This window comes from Mustela nivalis (assembly GCF_964662115.1).
Source record: "Mustela nivalis genome assembly, chromosome: 4".
In the NCBI taxonomy this organism is placed as follows: Eukaryota; Metazoa; Chordata; class Mammalia; order Carnivora; family Mustelidae; genus Mustela; species Mustela nivalis.
This window is the reverse complement of record NC_139023.1, coordinates 103986421-103999664: the sequence shown is the minus strand read 5'-3', so window position 1 is coordinate 103999664 and position 13244 is coordinate 103986421. Positions and strand designations below refer to the sequence as shown.

The following is a 13244-nucleotide window of genomic DNA, read 5'->3' as shown; positions in this document are numbered from 1 at the left end:
ACCTAATTTCATTAAAACCACATGTGGAGGCTAGAATATAACACATTATACTTGGCTTCCATTGTTCCAGCTGAGAAGGGTAAAATATCTTTCAGAGCCCACAAATGAAGTATAACAATAAATAAATGAGTCTGATTTTTTAGTAAACACAACTTTTAGATCAAACGTGTTATGTTCTTCAACATAATTATTTGGGAAGCCATATAAATGCTCCAGTGGTACTGTCATTCCTCAACATAATTTTTGAAATTGTCTTTAAATTTGCCTGTATAGACAATTTCCAACCCCCTTCTCCTTTTTCCTGCTATACTACATATCCTCCAATGTACAAAGTTATACACACACACACACACACACACACACACACAACTTTCTTTTTTGAACAAAAAATAGCATTACTGAATCTGAACACCCATCTTTTATCAAAATAATGTTTGGCTGCCTCCAAAAACCAAATCCATTCCTAAAGATAATATTTGAAATAGTGCTGAGATAAACTCCCAAAGAAAAAGCCCCCAAATATTTTAGGTAATTGTAGTTATACTGGAATAAGTTGAATTGGAAACTAGGATCCTTACTTATAGAATGATGGATTTATTTGATAGGATAGATTGAGCTGTGTTTGTTCAGACATTAGTTCCATTATTTAATAATAATTAAAACCAATGTTTATGTAGTGTTTTTCTGATTACAAGTGATTTCTCCATAATTTTTCTTTCTGGAGTCCTAATGTAATCTTGTGAAATTACTCAGATACAAAAAAGGAAAATGTCATTGATCTCTGCTCTTTTACTCTCCCTGCTTGCTACAATGGTAGTGGCAACAGCACTGTGGGAAACCTTATGTTGAAGATGGTGGACCCATAAGCATGGGACCCTCAGTGACTTGTGGAGCAGAGCCAAGTACCATGTAAATTGTTCACCCAGTAGTTTTTATGTGTGAAATAAGTAAACTTCTTTCTATCCTTTAAACCATATTATTTTGGAATATCTCATTATAACAATTTTATCTTTTACCCTCTCTTTCTGAATTATTTTTTACCATTTACATACCATTTGTTATTCCTCTATCCAGAAAACCATGTGGGGGACAAGAAAATGTTTGTCTTAGTCTTTGCAAATTATTTGATTCAGTTGGTAGTTTTTGTAGCTTTTTTTCATGGCTATTCAGGAGGTTACTTCCTTCTGTTGGTTCTTTGGCGTCTGTTGCTTTGGAGGTCATAACTGTTTCCTTCTGGGATTAAAGCAATTTAAGAAACCTTAAATACAGAAAACCATGTATTTGCTGTACATTTTTATAGTTAGAGCCATCACATCACAGATCAAATTTCCATTGTGAGAATCAAGGCTAACACTTTATAGTGGAAATGCACAGCTATATTAATAGCTAATGAGTAAATGCTTGGAACCAAAACTATGTTTAGGAGTATTTAACATTGAGTCCCTATTGGTAATATTATAAATGCTTGAGTCACATAGTATTCCATTTTGTTTTGTAGTACTGGGTTTAAAATTAGCCTGTTTAAGGTATTATTCAAGGCAATAGTTGGTAAATATATCAAAGTGGTCCAGAAAAAGAGAACCATTTGTGGTGAAGACAAATTCAAATTCATTCATCTACTTGAATTTAAGCAATAAAAAAAGAGAGGGGAGAAACCAGAACCATTCCAGGGGTTAGGTTGGGAACACAAAGCATTTCACAGGCTCTCTATTTTTCCAGCCTTATGTGGGTCTAGCTACTAATGACTACCAGGAAAACTGGTAGTTAAATCTACTGTACAAGTTTGGGTATTAAGAATGGGGAGAATTATTAACTGAGTAATGGAGAATGAAGAGAACACAAATGTATCATAGATTTGGAAACAGTACCTTCCTTAAGGAAATGGTTAGAATGTTCTACATTTGATCATAGGTTTACCTGTATTTCTTGATATGCAGAAGCTGTGTGATCCATTCCTGAAGATGGTTCCAAATCTTCATGTTCAATGACTTTATCTTCATCCCCCATGACTTATAATTAGAAAAAAGATGATACAGGGAAGAGGAATTGGATCTGTTTTAAAGAAGAAATAGTATAGATATAGAACAAGGTGGAGGGATGCCTGGGTGGCTCAGTTGGTTAAGCAGCTGCCTTCAGCTCAGGTCATGATCCCAGCGTCCTGGGATCGAGTCCCACATCGGGCTCCTTGCTTGGCAGGGAGCCTGCTTCTCCCTCTGACCCTGCCTGCCACTCTGTCTGCCTGTGCTCGCTCTCATTCTCTCTCTCTCTGACAAATAAATAAAATCTTTAGAAAAAAAAAAAAGAACAAGGTGGAGATTTACATGAATGGATTTAGCAGCATTTTGAGCAATTTAAACGAGTGACTTGCACTTATTTTTTCCCTTAGAACTCTCAAGGTCTAAAATACTTTAAATTGGACTATTCTTAACTTTCAAAAAAATTTTTTTAAAAATTTACTTATTTATTTATCTTTCAGAGAGAGAGAGAGAGAGAGAGAGCAAGTGAGGGCACAAGCAGGGGGAGCAGCAGCCAGAGGGAGAAGCAGGCTACTTACTGGATGCAGGACTCTCCCAGGACCCTGGGATCGTGATCTGAGCTGAAGGCAGGTGTTCAACTGTCTGAGCCACCCAGGAATCCCTATTCTTAACTTTCAATTGCTAATCTTTCCTTTGATTGCAATATATTATACTAATTCTTATTTACCTTTACCTCTCTTGGTAAAGGCCTTACTAATATTTTTATATGGTTTCTCTCCCACCTTGTTTTTTGAGTTATTCTTTCAATATGCCAAGCAATATTATTATTAAATTATTCTCTTTAATGGGGCAAATTGATGAAACAGGAAAGCTCCAAGTAATTTTTCAATGTTGAAATGAGTCACTGAAGAGAAATCTATGGATTCCATCATTTTCAGATAAACTAGAATCATTAATTCCTTCATGTTCATATTTCTAAATTAAAGTGAAAATAATACAACATTGATTGAATGGCCACAATGTCTTAGATGCCTTGTCCCTTGATAGTCATTGTGGGTAATCTGTAGATTACAAAAACATATTTTTGTTCTCTGTAGGTTGACAATATACCAGGAAAAATAAACTTACATGATGTAACCAAAAAAACCCTGTAGGACAGATTTATAGTTGACTCCATAAACAACTACTTCAATCTCTTTGCCCTTGACTTCCCATGCTATAGGCTGAAAAGCCAAAAACTCCAATTCCTATTCATTTGGGCAACTCCAGGTGGTCAAGTGTCACAGTTCTGTGTGATGAGATATAATTGAGAGTCCCTGGGTAGGGCTTTCATTCCCAGACAATAAAGCAAGGCTTTTTGAGGATCATACTGTTTACTCTTTGCCTTTTAACATTTCTCTTTCTCCTCCCTAGAATGTAGATATACCATCTGGAAGGCCAGTGGTCCTCTCTCAACCATGAGAATGAAAAGCCCTGCACTAAGGGTGATAATTAAGATAGGAAGAGCTGGTTCCTTGATGATATCCTTGAATTGCTCCATCAATCTAGGATGCCAAACTTTGATGCAATTGTTGAAATCAATGTTAGTCAAGTATTCTTTTTACTAGTAATCAATCTTACTTCAAATGCAACAAGTATGAAGATATTTTAATGGAGGTATGAACTATAAACCCTGGTAGAAGCAAAGAGAAAATTATGTGGGAGAAGGGATAATCGAATTCAACACATACCTAATATGTCCTACACACTACACTAGGCCATAAAGACAAGGATTAATTAGACAGCACCCCTGCCTCAAGGAATCATTTTCTATTAACAAATTGCCAAGATGTTTGCATTTAATATTCCAATGAAAATTATATCCTTTCCATTACTACCACCATCATTATCACCACAACCACTATTTTTCTTCCTTATAAAATACAATGTTGGCCAGCTTGGCACCTCAAAAAACCTCTTCAGTTTGATTTTTATTATATATCATATATAACAAATTCATGTATGTATAATTATATATGTGTGTATAAATGCAGATATGATTTTTAAAATTTATAAACTCATTCCAAAATTTAGACTCACAATTAGAAAGAATGGCATTTTGACACAAAAAATGTGGGGTTCAGAGAACCCTTGTCTTAAAGGTATGGGGGTATGGAAGCCAGGGGGATGTAAGGGGAAACTTTGTTGCAGCATGTACTGGGAGGCTGAGAGCAATGGGAAATGAGGCTGGAACGTCAGGATATCACATCCCAAACAATGGCACTTGGCCTTTACTCTATGTAGACAATGACCCCTCATATCGTAAGTGGTGATGTCTGCTGGGTCTGGAGTTGAAGAAAGGTGGATCTATAGTCTAGTTCCATCATATACCAAAGTTCTTAGCCTCCTTGTAACTAATTCCTTATCTATAAAATGGAGATAAGAGTGGTTCTAACCATGCATATAGTAAACATTCAATAGTGTTGGTTATGAGTCACTCAAATCCTTTTCTCTAATTAATATAAATCTCTAAGATTCTTTTTGCTTTCCTTATTAAGCAGGACAGGGCCCCCCCATCCCACCCCACCCTGTCTTGCAGAATTTACTACTTAATCCCATTGATTTTCTTTGATGATGCCTTTTACCTCTTTATTTCAAGGCTAGCTTCTTGATTCATCGTTGTCGTTTCTTCTCTGTCTTGCTAGCAGAATTATACAAGAACTCCTGGGCAATGCCACTAGAATCAACTCCTTTATTAAATTTCCAAAATCAGCCAATTATGCCATTTATGAAGAATATTTTTAAATACCTAACAAGTTCTAATAGACATAAACTACTGGCTAAATTGGAGCCTTGAGAATTTACCTTATTAGTTATTCTACTCTCTTTTAATATAAATAACCCAAACTTGGCATGTTGCACAATTTATGCAATTTGTGGGAATTCCGAGTCTTGACATTACAATAGTGTATCCCCTACCATGAAGACAGTTTTGGCAAAGAAATCCGAGAATATGCAAAAATGACCTTTTAAAGAGTCTAAAATATGTCATGAAATCAATTAAAAAGCAGCAAGTTTATACTCCTAACTTATGGAGAAGTTCTCAGAGTCCACTAAATCTCAACTCAAATGACTTTGCTCATCTGGTTTCCAAACCCACAGAAGATATGATTTAAAAGTTAAAATATAGGAAGAGTTTGCAATAGGCAAACTGAGAGCAGCATGAGTGATAGCTGACAGGAAGGAGACAGAAAGATAGAAATTTAAGGCTAAAAATATAGGGATAAATATCTTTTCTGTATTTGCAGTTTTGGCCTGCCAAGCTTCTTTCTCCCTGGCTTTTTGGTTCTAGCATATTATTTTCTTTTGTATAATCCCCATCTCCTCTTTCCTCCATCTATGTGGTTCATTTGAAACTCATGTCCTCCTCACCTTCCCAATCCCCATGCTTTACCAATGCTCTGAAGATAAGGACAAGCCTGGCCAATGAGGGAACTTCTTTCCCAGTCACAATGATTGTTTTAGGCATGAGAATGTGATCCACACCTGGCCAATGAGTCAGATTTAAGGTGTTCACTGGAACCACTGAGAAAGAGCTTTCTTTTTGTTGGGTTTGCTAAGCCCAGACTCACTATTGGCAATCCTTGTGATGTACAGAGAAGCCTTCCAAAGAATGAAGTGACTTAATATGGAAGGAGAGAAAGGGAAAGCCTCAAATTGATAACCACATTGTTGATATACCTGGAAGCAGCTCCTTTTCAGTTATAGCTAAGCCAATAAATTCCTTACCAGTTTGAGTTGGATTTCTGTCACTTGCCACCAAATGAATTCTCAGTAAGAACCTTCATACCTGAATTACCCTGAAGTATCCCCTGTATAATAACAGATGTTTAGGAAGATGATTTTATATCTTCAAGAAAATGAAAGGAAAAAAATGATGTGCTAATATTTTCTGTTTTAGGAGTCATTAAAGTATATAGTATGGCTTAGAAATGTAAAGAGAATGTTTAGAAAATGTGGTATTCAATAAAATAGGTATCAGTTATCCAGAAAGTTAATTTAAAAGAAATACTTTGGGGCACCTGGGTGGCTCAGTGGGTTAAAGCCTCTGCCTTAGGCTTAGGTCATGATCCTAGGTCCTGGTATCAAGCTGGAGGTGCTTGGATGTCTTGAATAAAAAAATAAAAAGTGGGGAAATATGGAAAGACTAGATGATTTTCTAGTAATTAAGAATCACAATTTAATGGGATAATAAAAGTTGGAAAGGCCTTTAGAAATTACCTGGTTCAATATCTTTAATATTTGTATGAGAAAACTAAAGGCTAGAGAAGCTAAATAACTATTTTCAATAAACACAGCCAGTATAAGCCAAGTATCATAGTAAAACTGTGTAAAAATTTGTGAAATGAGAGAATTCTTTAATTTGTATCTTTGATTTCATGTAATTTCTACCAAATCATTGCATTATATTTTATATTTTTGCTGTAACATTTTGTTTAGAATCCTACTCATGTATAGCCATAATTAATTGTAAGTTTGGAAACATATCCTATAAGAAAATATTTTTATTTTCTATCCTGTAATATCTTTAGCTTTACTCTTTCTCATTGTTACGACTGTTATATAGTTTATTATAAACAACAAAATTTACCAATCCATTTAGGTTGCACAACATTGGTGACAAAATAAATGAAACAGGAACTTTTAATCTGTACTCATGACAAATATTATTTACATATTATGAATTATTAATTAATTGGCTAAGTGGCAACTTGCCATTTTAATATACCTTAAGATTCTAAGGATTAAGGAACTCTTTTATTTTTAAATCAGTTAAACTAAGATATTTTGAGATATTTTTGTATATAAAAAATGTTACTGAGAAGTAAGAAGGCAAAGCACATTTTAGATAAATACTAAAAGTGTCTACAAACAGAAGAAAATTTTTTTCTGCTCTCAATCAAGATATTGCATTATGCAGACCAATACACAACAATAAACCATATTAGAAAAAAGTTATCTCATGTCAAATGGTAGAATTTTATAGATTTCATAATTCAGTAAATCATGTTAATTTAATTAAAGTTCTGTGACACAAATATAGATTTCAATAGAAGAATGTGTTTTGAACTAAGCCAAAGGATGTCGCTGTTATGACTGTTGTGATTCCCCACTAACAGGTCAAGAGTTTTCTAAAAACATACGCAAAGGTTGTTGGCCACTTATGCCTCTCTTTAACATTCCCAGTATACAGAATTTCCTACAGAACTGACCTACATGCTTAGAAACCATATTGGCTTAATTTGTACTTCATGTTGCAATACCAGGGACATATGCCACCCAAATCATAGAGCTGTGGACTTGAAAAGAACAGTCTCCTAAATCCTTCCTCTAAACTTGAGAGAAAATTGTAGATCAAGAATAACAGATCAAGAATATGAATGATTATGCATATGTATATGTATGTAAATAAATTGAAAAAGTCTGTTAATAGTAGTTGCCTTTGGGGAAGGAAATGGAATTAGAGGGAATTTCATTTTTATTCTCCATATTTTTGCATTGTTAGGATATTTATGATAAGAAGATTTTCTTATGCAATTCAAAATACATTTTTAAAAGCTACATAATTCTTAAACTTTTAGTGAAAAGAAAATGATACAGCTTTCCTCAGTAATAATATTTTTCAGAGATAAAATCTAATAATTTTATTTTAGGTAACTCAATCCCGATGCTACAATTTAAGGTATTTTTTTGTTTGTTTGTTTGTTTTTGTGTTTTTCTAAGAAGATGGAGAAGTGCCTAACATCTTCTACAGCAGTTTTAAATATTTTTTAAATAAAGAAATCTTTCATCAAATAAAACCTTATCCTGAAATCTAACACATAGGACCAATAAAGATGGAGCTGCAGGAGCCCTGTCCACTGACCCCTATTCCTCCTGGCAAGTGAAGCACATTTTGAAAACCACTTTTGTAAATATGTTTTCACATATAGAAAAATGTCTGTTAAGTCAGCCTTCTCTTTTGTGGATTATTTTAATAATCTAAATGTTTAAAAGTGTTTTCTGTAATATTCTAGAGGAAATAAAAGAACTCTCAATTTGTGAATGTCCACAGGCTCTTGGTCAAGTAAAATATGCTTATTGCTATCAACTAACTCACTGTAAAGGAGTCATTACACAGATAAAGGCTGGTAATTCTTGTTATTTTCTCTGACCTGGGGACAGACCAATACTTAATGGGGTAATCTTAATGAGGATTTATATACATGGCTAGAGTACTGTATGGGCTATAATCATACATTTGAAAGAACATCTCCACAACTCTTTATTAAGTACACTGTAATGACAATAAAAACTCCTACCTTTGTTGTTTATCACTTGTTTTGAAAGTGGAGTTTCGCAGTCTGATATAGTGTCTGTGTGCAACATACAGAAACCTTCCAGTTTCTGGATTCTGCTAATCAACTTTGATCTCATGTTCATTCCCTAAAAGGATACCTACCCAGCAGTGAGAAATTCAGGTCAAGTGAAGGTCAAGTTAAAATTTCCTTGCATTAATTACTAAAATGACTAAGAATGTTTCCCGGAACAGAATGACCTTATCTGAAAGTGTTAGGTGTGCCGACCACACAAGACCAAGTAATCAAAGGAAAACAACTGCTGTTCTATTTGGTTAGCTGGTACAGCGATTTGGTTGAATCATTGTGAAGTAAAACACTATGTAATGAGATATGAAAACAAGCAAATTATTCTTAGTGAGAAGGGACCCAACACTTGCTTCTCTGCTTTCTAATTCCTTTCCCTACCAAGAACAAATGCATTTAATTCAAAGTTTAAAATACTACCTCTAGGCCTACTGAAATCAGAATTTCCAAGATTCAATCTCCCCAAGTGTGGCAACGCAACCTATTACCTATTAAGAGCCATTACTCAGGTATGCCAGTGTGTACCTTCTCCACCCCTAGGGATAAATCATGCTTGGTCTAAATCAATCTCTGTGCCACCATTCCTTTATGCCAGCTGTTGGGCACCATTGGATGAGGAGAGAAAAGGAAAAGTGCATGTAGGGAATTCTATGCACATCTACATTAATTAGAATATAATTAGCATAGTGCTGCAAAAATGTGGAGCAGTCAGAGGAAGATGGAGATGAAAACCCTAAATGTAAATCCTTGTGTCACTGCCTCCTGATTGGGCCATTTGGGGCAAGTTAGTTAGCCAGTCTGGATAGGTTTTTTTTCCCCAACTGTAAAATGGTGATAATGCCTCTGTCACAGAAAATCCTAATACAGTATTAATAGAGTACTCCCCGTGCTTTATTTTCCTTTCATAAGATTTTCCTTGAGAAAAAAAGCATATACTGTACTGAAAAGCACAGATAAGAGTGCCAAATTCAAGCCTTTTAATCTAAACTAAATAAATAAAAATCAATAAAATAAACAATAAATAAAAATAAATTTAAAAATAAATTAAGTAAAATAGAAAATAAATAAAATAGATTTCTAAAAAAGGTAAAGAGATTTTATTATATGGATAAGAGACACTCAATGACTTTAGAAGGCTGTTAAAAACTCTTTAAAATTTCTCATAATTGTACTCTTAACATGTGTGACACATAACTACAAAACACTTAGAACACTCCCTCATTACACAAGTGCATATATAGGTAGCTCTGTTTTCCCATATATAATGTTCTGAGGCTTTGTGTAGAAAAAGCTATAAATCCTTTTCTCTCAGAGGAACGATGTGTTCTATCATTAGTGTTTGTGTGCTGACCAAGATTCGCTGGCCTACCAGTTATCAACAAGGCTAGAAAATACTAAATAGATATTCAACAATCCTTTGTTATGGAACATACTCTGTAGAAGTTTTAAGTGAAGCATTTTATGTTACATTTGTAGAGCAGGAGAATTCAGAGTTAACCTAGTCAGAGGGTAACAAACTCAAATACCTTCAGGGGCCAAACTCAAATGTGTGGGGGTCGTCTGTGGCAACTGCAGAGGGTGGAGCCCAACTGAGGGCATTCACATCACTGCAAGCACCTGAATTAATCTCATGGTTTCATTTCCCATCTAAAGAAATGGGAGAGAGGGGTGCCTGGGTGGCTCAGTGGGTTAAAGCCTCTGCCTTGGCAAGGTCATGGTTCCAGAGTCCTGGGATCGCCTGCATCTGGCTTCCTTTCCTCTCTGCCTGCCTCTCTGCCTACTTGTGTTCTCTGTCTGTCAAATAAATAAATAAATAAAAATCTTAAAAAAAAAAAAAACACACAAAGAAATGGAAGAGATAGGCTATGTGACAGAAGCCACATAGCAAACATATTAATCAGTCAGTACAGGAAATTGAAGCCACTTCAGGTATTTTAAACAGGAAGAGGATTTACACAGGGAATTAAGTGAATTATTTAAAGGCTAGAGAATGTTGAAAGGGCTAGAAGTGCAGGTTCTAGACTGGGCCTCCAGGGATGACATCTAGAACACTAACCAATGAGCCACTGAAGAATTTACTATTTTTGCTACAATCTGAAGGGCTGGCAAGGATTATGGAGTTCAAGAACACCACTGTAGCTCTTACTCCAAGGAGCTGGGATCTGGAAGCTGCCTGGACAAGGAACATAAGGTTCACCACTTCCCTCAACTGCTTCTTGACAGCCACAGAGTTGGTGATATGACATGACAATGCTGAGTCTGGTTGTCACTGCTGCTGTTCAGTCTCTCCCCATACCCACAGTTCTGAAGACAAGGACTGGCATTTCCTGGACCTTCCCTGCCAATAGCAAACAGCCAAAAATAGCAGGGAGCTTGCTTGTACCTCACCTCTGCTTTTGAAATTTCAGACAAGTTCATCTACTTGCCAGACCCTAATTTTACACCTAGAGCTCTAGCTGGAATGGAGTCTAGGAAGTGTTTTTAGTTTTCCAGTTTGTTGTGTACATGAAGGCATACTAGATGCAGGTAGGAATGGATGTGAATGCCAACCCTCTATATGCAGCACAGCAATTTTTAGAGTAGCTCCAGACAGACCTACATCACAGACTTTTTCCCACTTCTATAGAAATCCTTAAAAAAAAAAAAAAGCAAAACTCTAGTCAATAGGGTTATAATTCGAAAGATATTAATATTCTAGAAAATATATTATGTGAATCAGCCACTTTGCTCACATCAATAGTATAGCACAAATCACAGTACCTAATCACTTAAGTATATTCTGATTCACTGGATTTTGAGGTGCCGAATGGCAGAAACAAATAATTCATATTTGTATTTCTTGTTCCTATGTCTGCTTGGCCCAGAGAAGATACGCAGGTATTTGCTAAAGCAAAATGTTTCAAGAGCGCCTGGGTGGTTGGTTAAGCATCTGCCTTAGGCTCAGGTCATGATCCCATGCTCCTGGGATCAAGCCCACACAGGGCTCCCTGCTCAGCGGGGAGTCGGCTTCTCCCTCTCCCTCTGCCTGCTGCTCCACCTGCTTGTGCGCGTGCTCTGTCAAATAAATAAATAAATAAAGTCTTAAAAAAAAAAATAGAGTGAAATATTTCATTCTTAGAAACAGTAAGCCAGAACTTTATGACAGCAGTTTTCAGCAGCAATAACGTCAGGTGGAGTTCCCCTTATAGAGTGGAGGAGTGGGGTGTCAGTCTTCCAATGAAAACAGAGGTTAACCAGGCTAAGGAAGGTAGTTGTCTTCTCTCTGTCCACTGGTGTCCGTTTCTTGACAGAAGGCTAAAGGAAATGGTGGCTTTCTGATATTAATCTTTTAGGGCAACAAATCACCAGAGTGGAGGGCGAGATAACAAGCCGATGGCTGATAAGTTTTTTAAAAAGCCACAGGCAGTGTGCACTTTGAGCAGGCGGTTGTATTTTCCACTCAGTAGGATCTGGTGGTTCTCAGCTTTTCGCGATGCTAACGAAGCCCACAGTAGCAACACCCTCCAGTTCTTTTGAGAACTAGAACACAAACAAACAACAAAAACTCGCTCTGGGCCCTTAGCATCCTCTGAGGGCTACTCACCTCGCGGTCTCCAGCGCAGGAAGGGTGGGAAACAGGGTAAAATGTCTGCGGAGAAGCCCGGTCCAGCCAGGCGCGCAGGGTCTCCAGACAGAGCATCTCCCCAGGCGGAGCCCGAGGCTGCGAAATATGCAAATATCCGGGCGCTGGGCGTGCCGGGGGCTTCCGCACGCGCGGAGCGGCCCGGCGGAAAGAGGTCTGGCCAGGTGGCGCGGGAGGGATTCCTCCGGGCCCAGCGCGGCCGCCCCAGGCGCCCTCTGCCTTTCCAGGCCGGGAAGCCTGGCGGACCGTTGGCCCCCTTCCCGAGACCTCGGTGCGGCCCCGCTATGTTTCAGTCGTGGGTTCTGGCCTGGCGGACCGCGGGTGCCCGGACCAGCGCGTCCCCAGGAAAGGTCGCCCCGCGAGCTCGGACCGCGGCGACGACGAGACCCTGGCGAGTGCACGCAGCGCTGGCTCTCCCAGAGCCAGGGGTGGAGGCCGGACAGCCACTTAACGACGTTTAACGTTCCCTAAAACGACTTCTACATTTTGGGTTTTAGCTCCACCTTTCAGATGTGCTTTTTAGAAGTGTCTTCGCAGGAGCGGTGGGAAGACAGGATTCTTTGGGTGATCCAATTAGGTGGGATGAAGGACTCCCCCCCCCCCGCTTCTTTATTGCTTTTTTAACACCAGCCCGTCTTACTGTATCATTTCAGATTTTAACCTTCCCGTCAGCAGTTTCTTTTTTCCTTTAAAATTCCTTCCAGGGGCACCTGGGTGGCTTAGTTGGTTAAGCGCCAGCCTTCGGCTCAAGTCGTGATCCTGGAGTCCCGGGATCCAGCCCGGCATTGGGCTCCTTGCTCAGCAGGGAGTCTGCTTCTCCTCTGATCTCTCCCCTCTCATGCTGCCTCTCTCATTCTTTCTCTCTCAAATAAAGAAATTAAATCTTTTTTTTTTTTTTAATTCCCTTCCATTTCTGTCTTCCTTTATATTTCCGCTTTTCAAGTGAGTGTGTGTATATGCACATGTCTCTTTCGGGGTAATTTTCATTTCCTTCAGGAATAAAAATCATCTTACCTGTTTTTCACTCGTTGGGTCAGTTTTAATCACCACTTTTCAAGCAAGAAGGACAACATCAAGGCGATGTCTCCACCTGATAGAAACCACTCACTCTCAGGCCCTCCTTTGTGAGTCGTGTGGGTTCATGAACCCACCTCCATCTAATAATGTTCAGGGCATCTAAAGTGATTACTGTATTTTCCTGAACTGCTCTTCCTCTCCTAAAGCTTGCAGAAATTTCTGGAG

General features: G+C 37.9%; 1 protein-coding gene across 7 annotated transcripts in view; it reads right to left on the bottom strand.

Annotated features, from left to right (window-relative positions):
- SLC9B2 (solute carrier family 9 member B2) overlaps positions 1-12088 on the bottom strand; it is a 54246-nt gene extending 42158 nt beyond the window's left edge. For 5 of the 7 annotated variants that reach the window (XM_082728986.1, XM_082728990.1, XM_082728991.1 and 2 more), the window contains exons 1-3: positions 11964-12088; positions 1918-2052; positions 1053-1233 (exon numbers count right to left, since the gene is read on the bottom strand). In XM_082728986.1, coding sequence (XP_082585112.1) covers positions 1053-1233; positions 1918-2007 — 271 coding nt within the window. In that variant the 5' untranslated portion in view covers positions 2008-2052; positions 11964-12088. The remainder of the gene's footprint in view (positions 1-1052; positions 1234-1917; positions 2053-11963) is intronic. The other 2 variants (XM_082728987.1, XM_082728992.1) reach the window with 2 other exon arrangements.
- Between the last annotated feature and the right edge of the window lie 1156 nt (positions 12089-13244).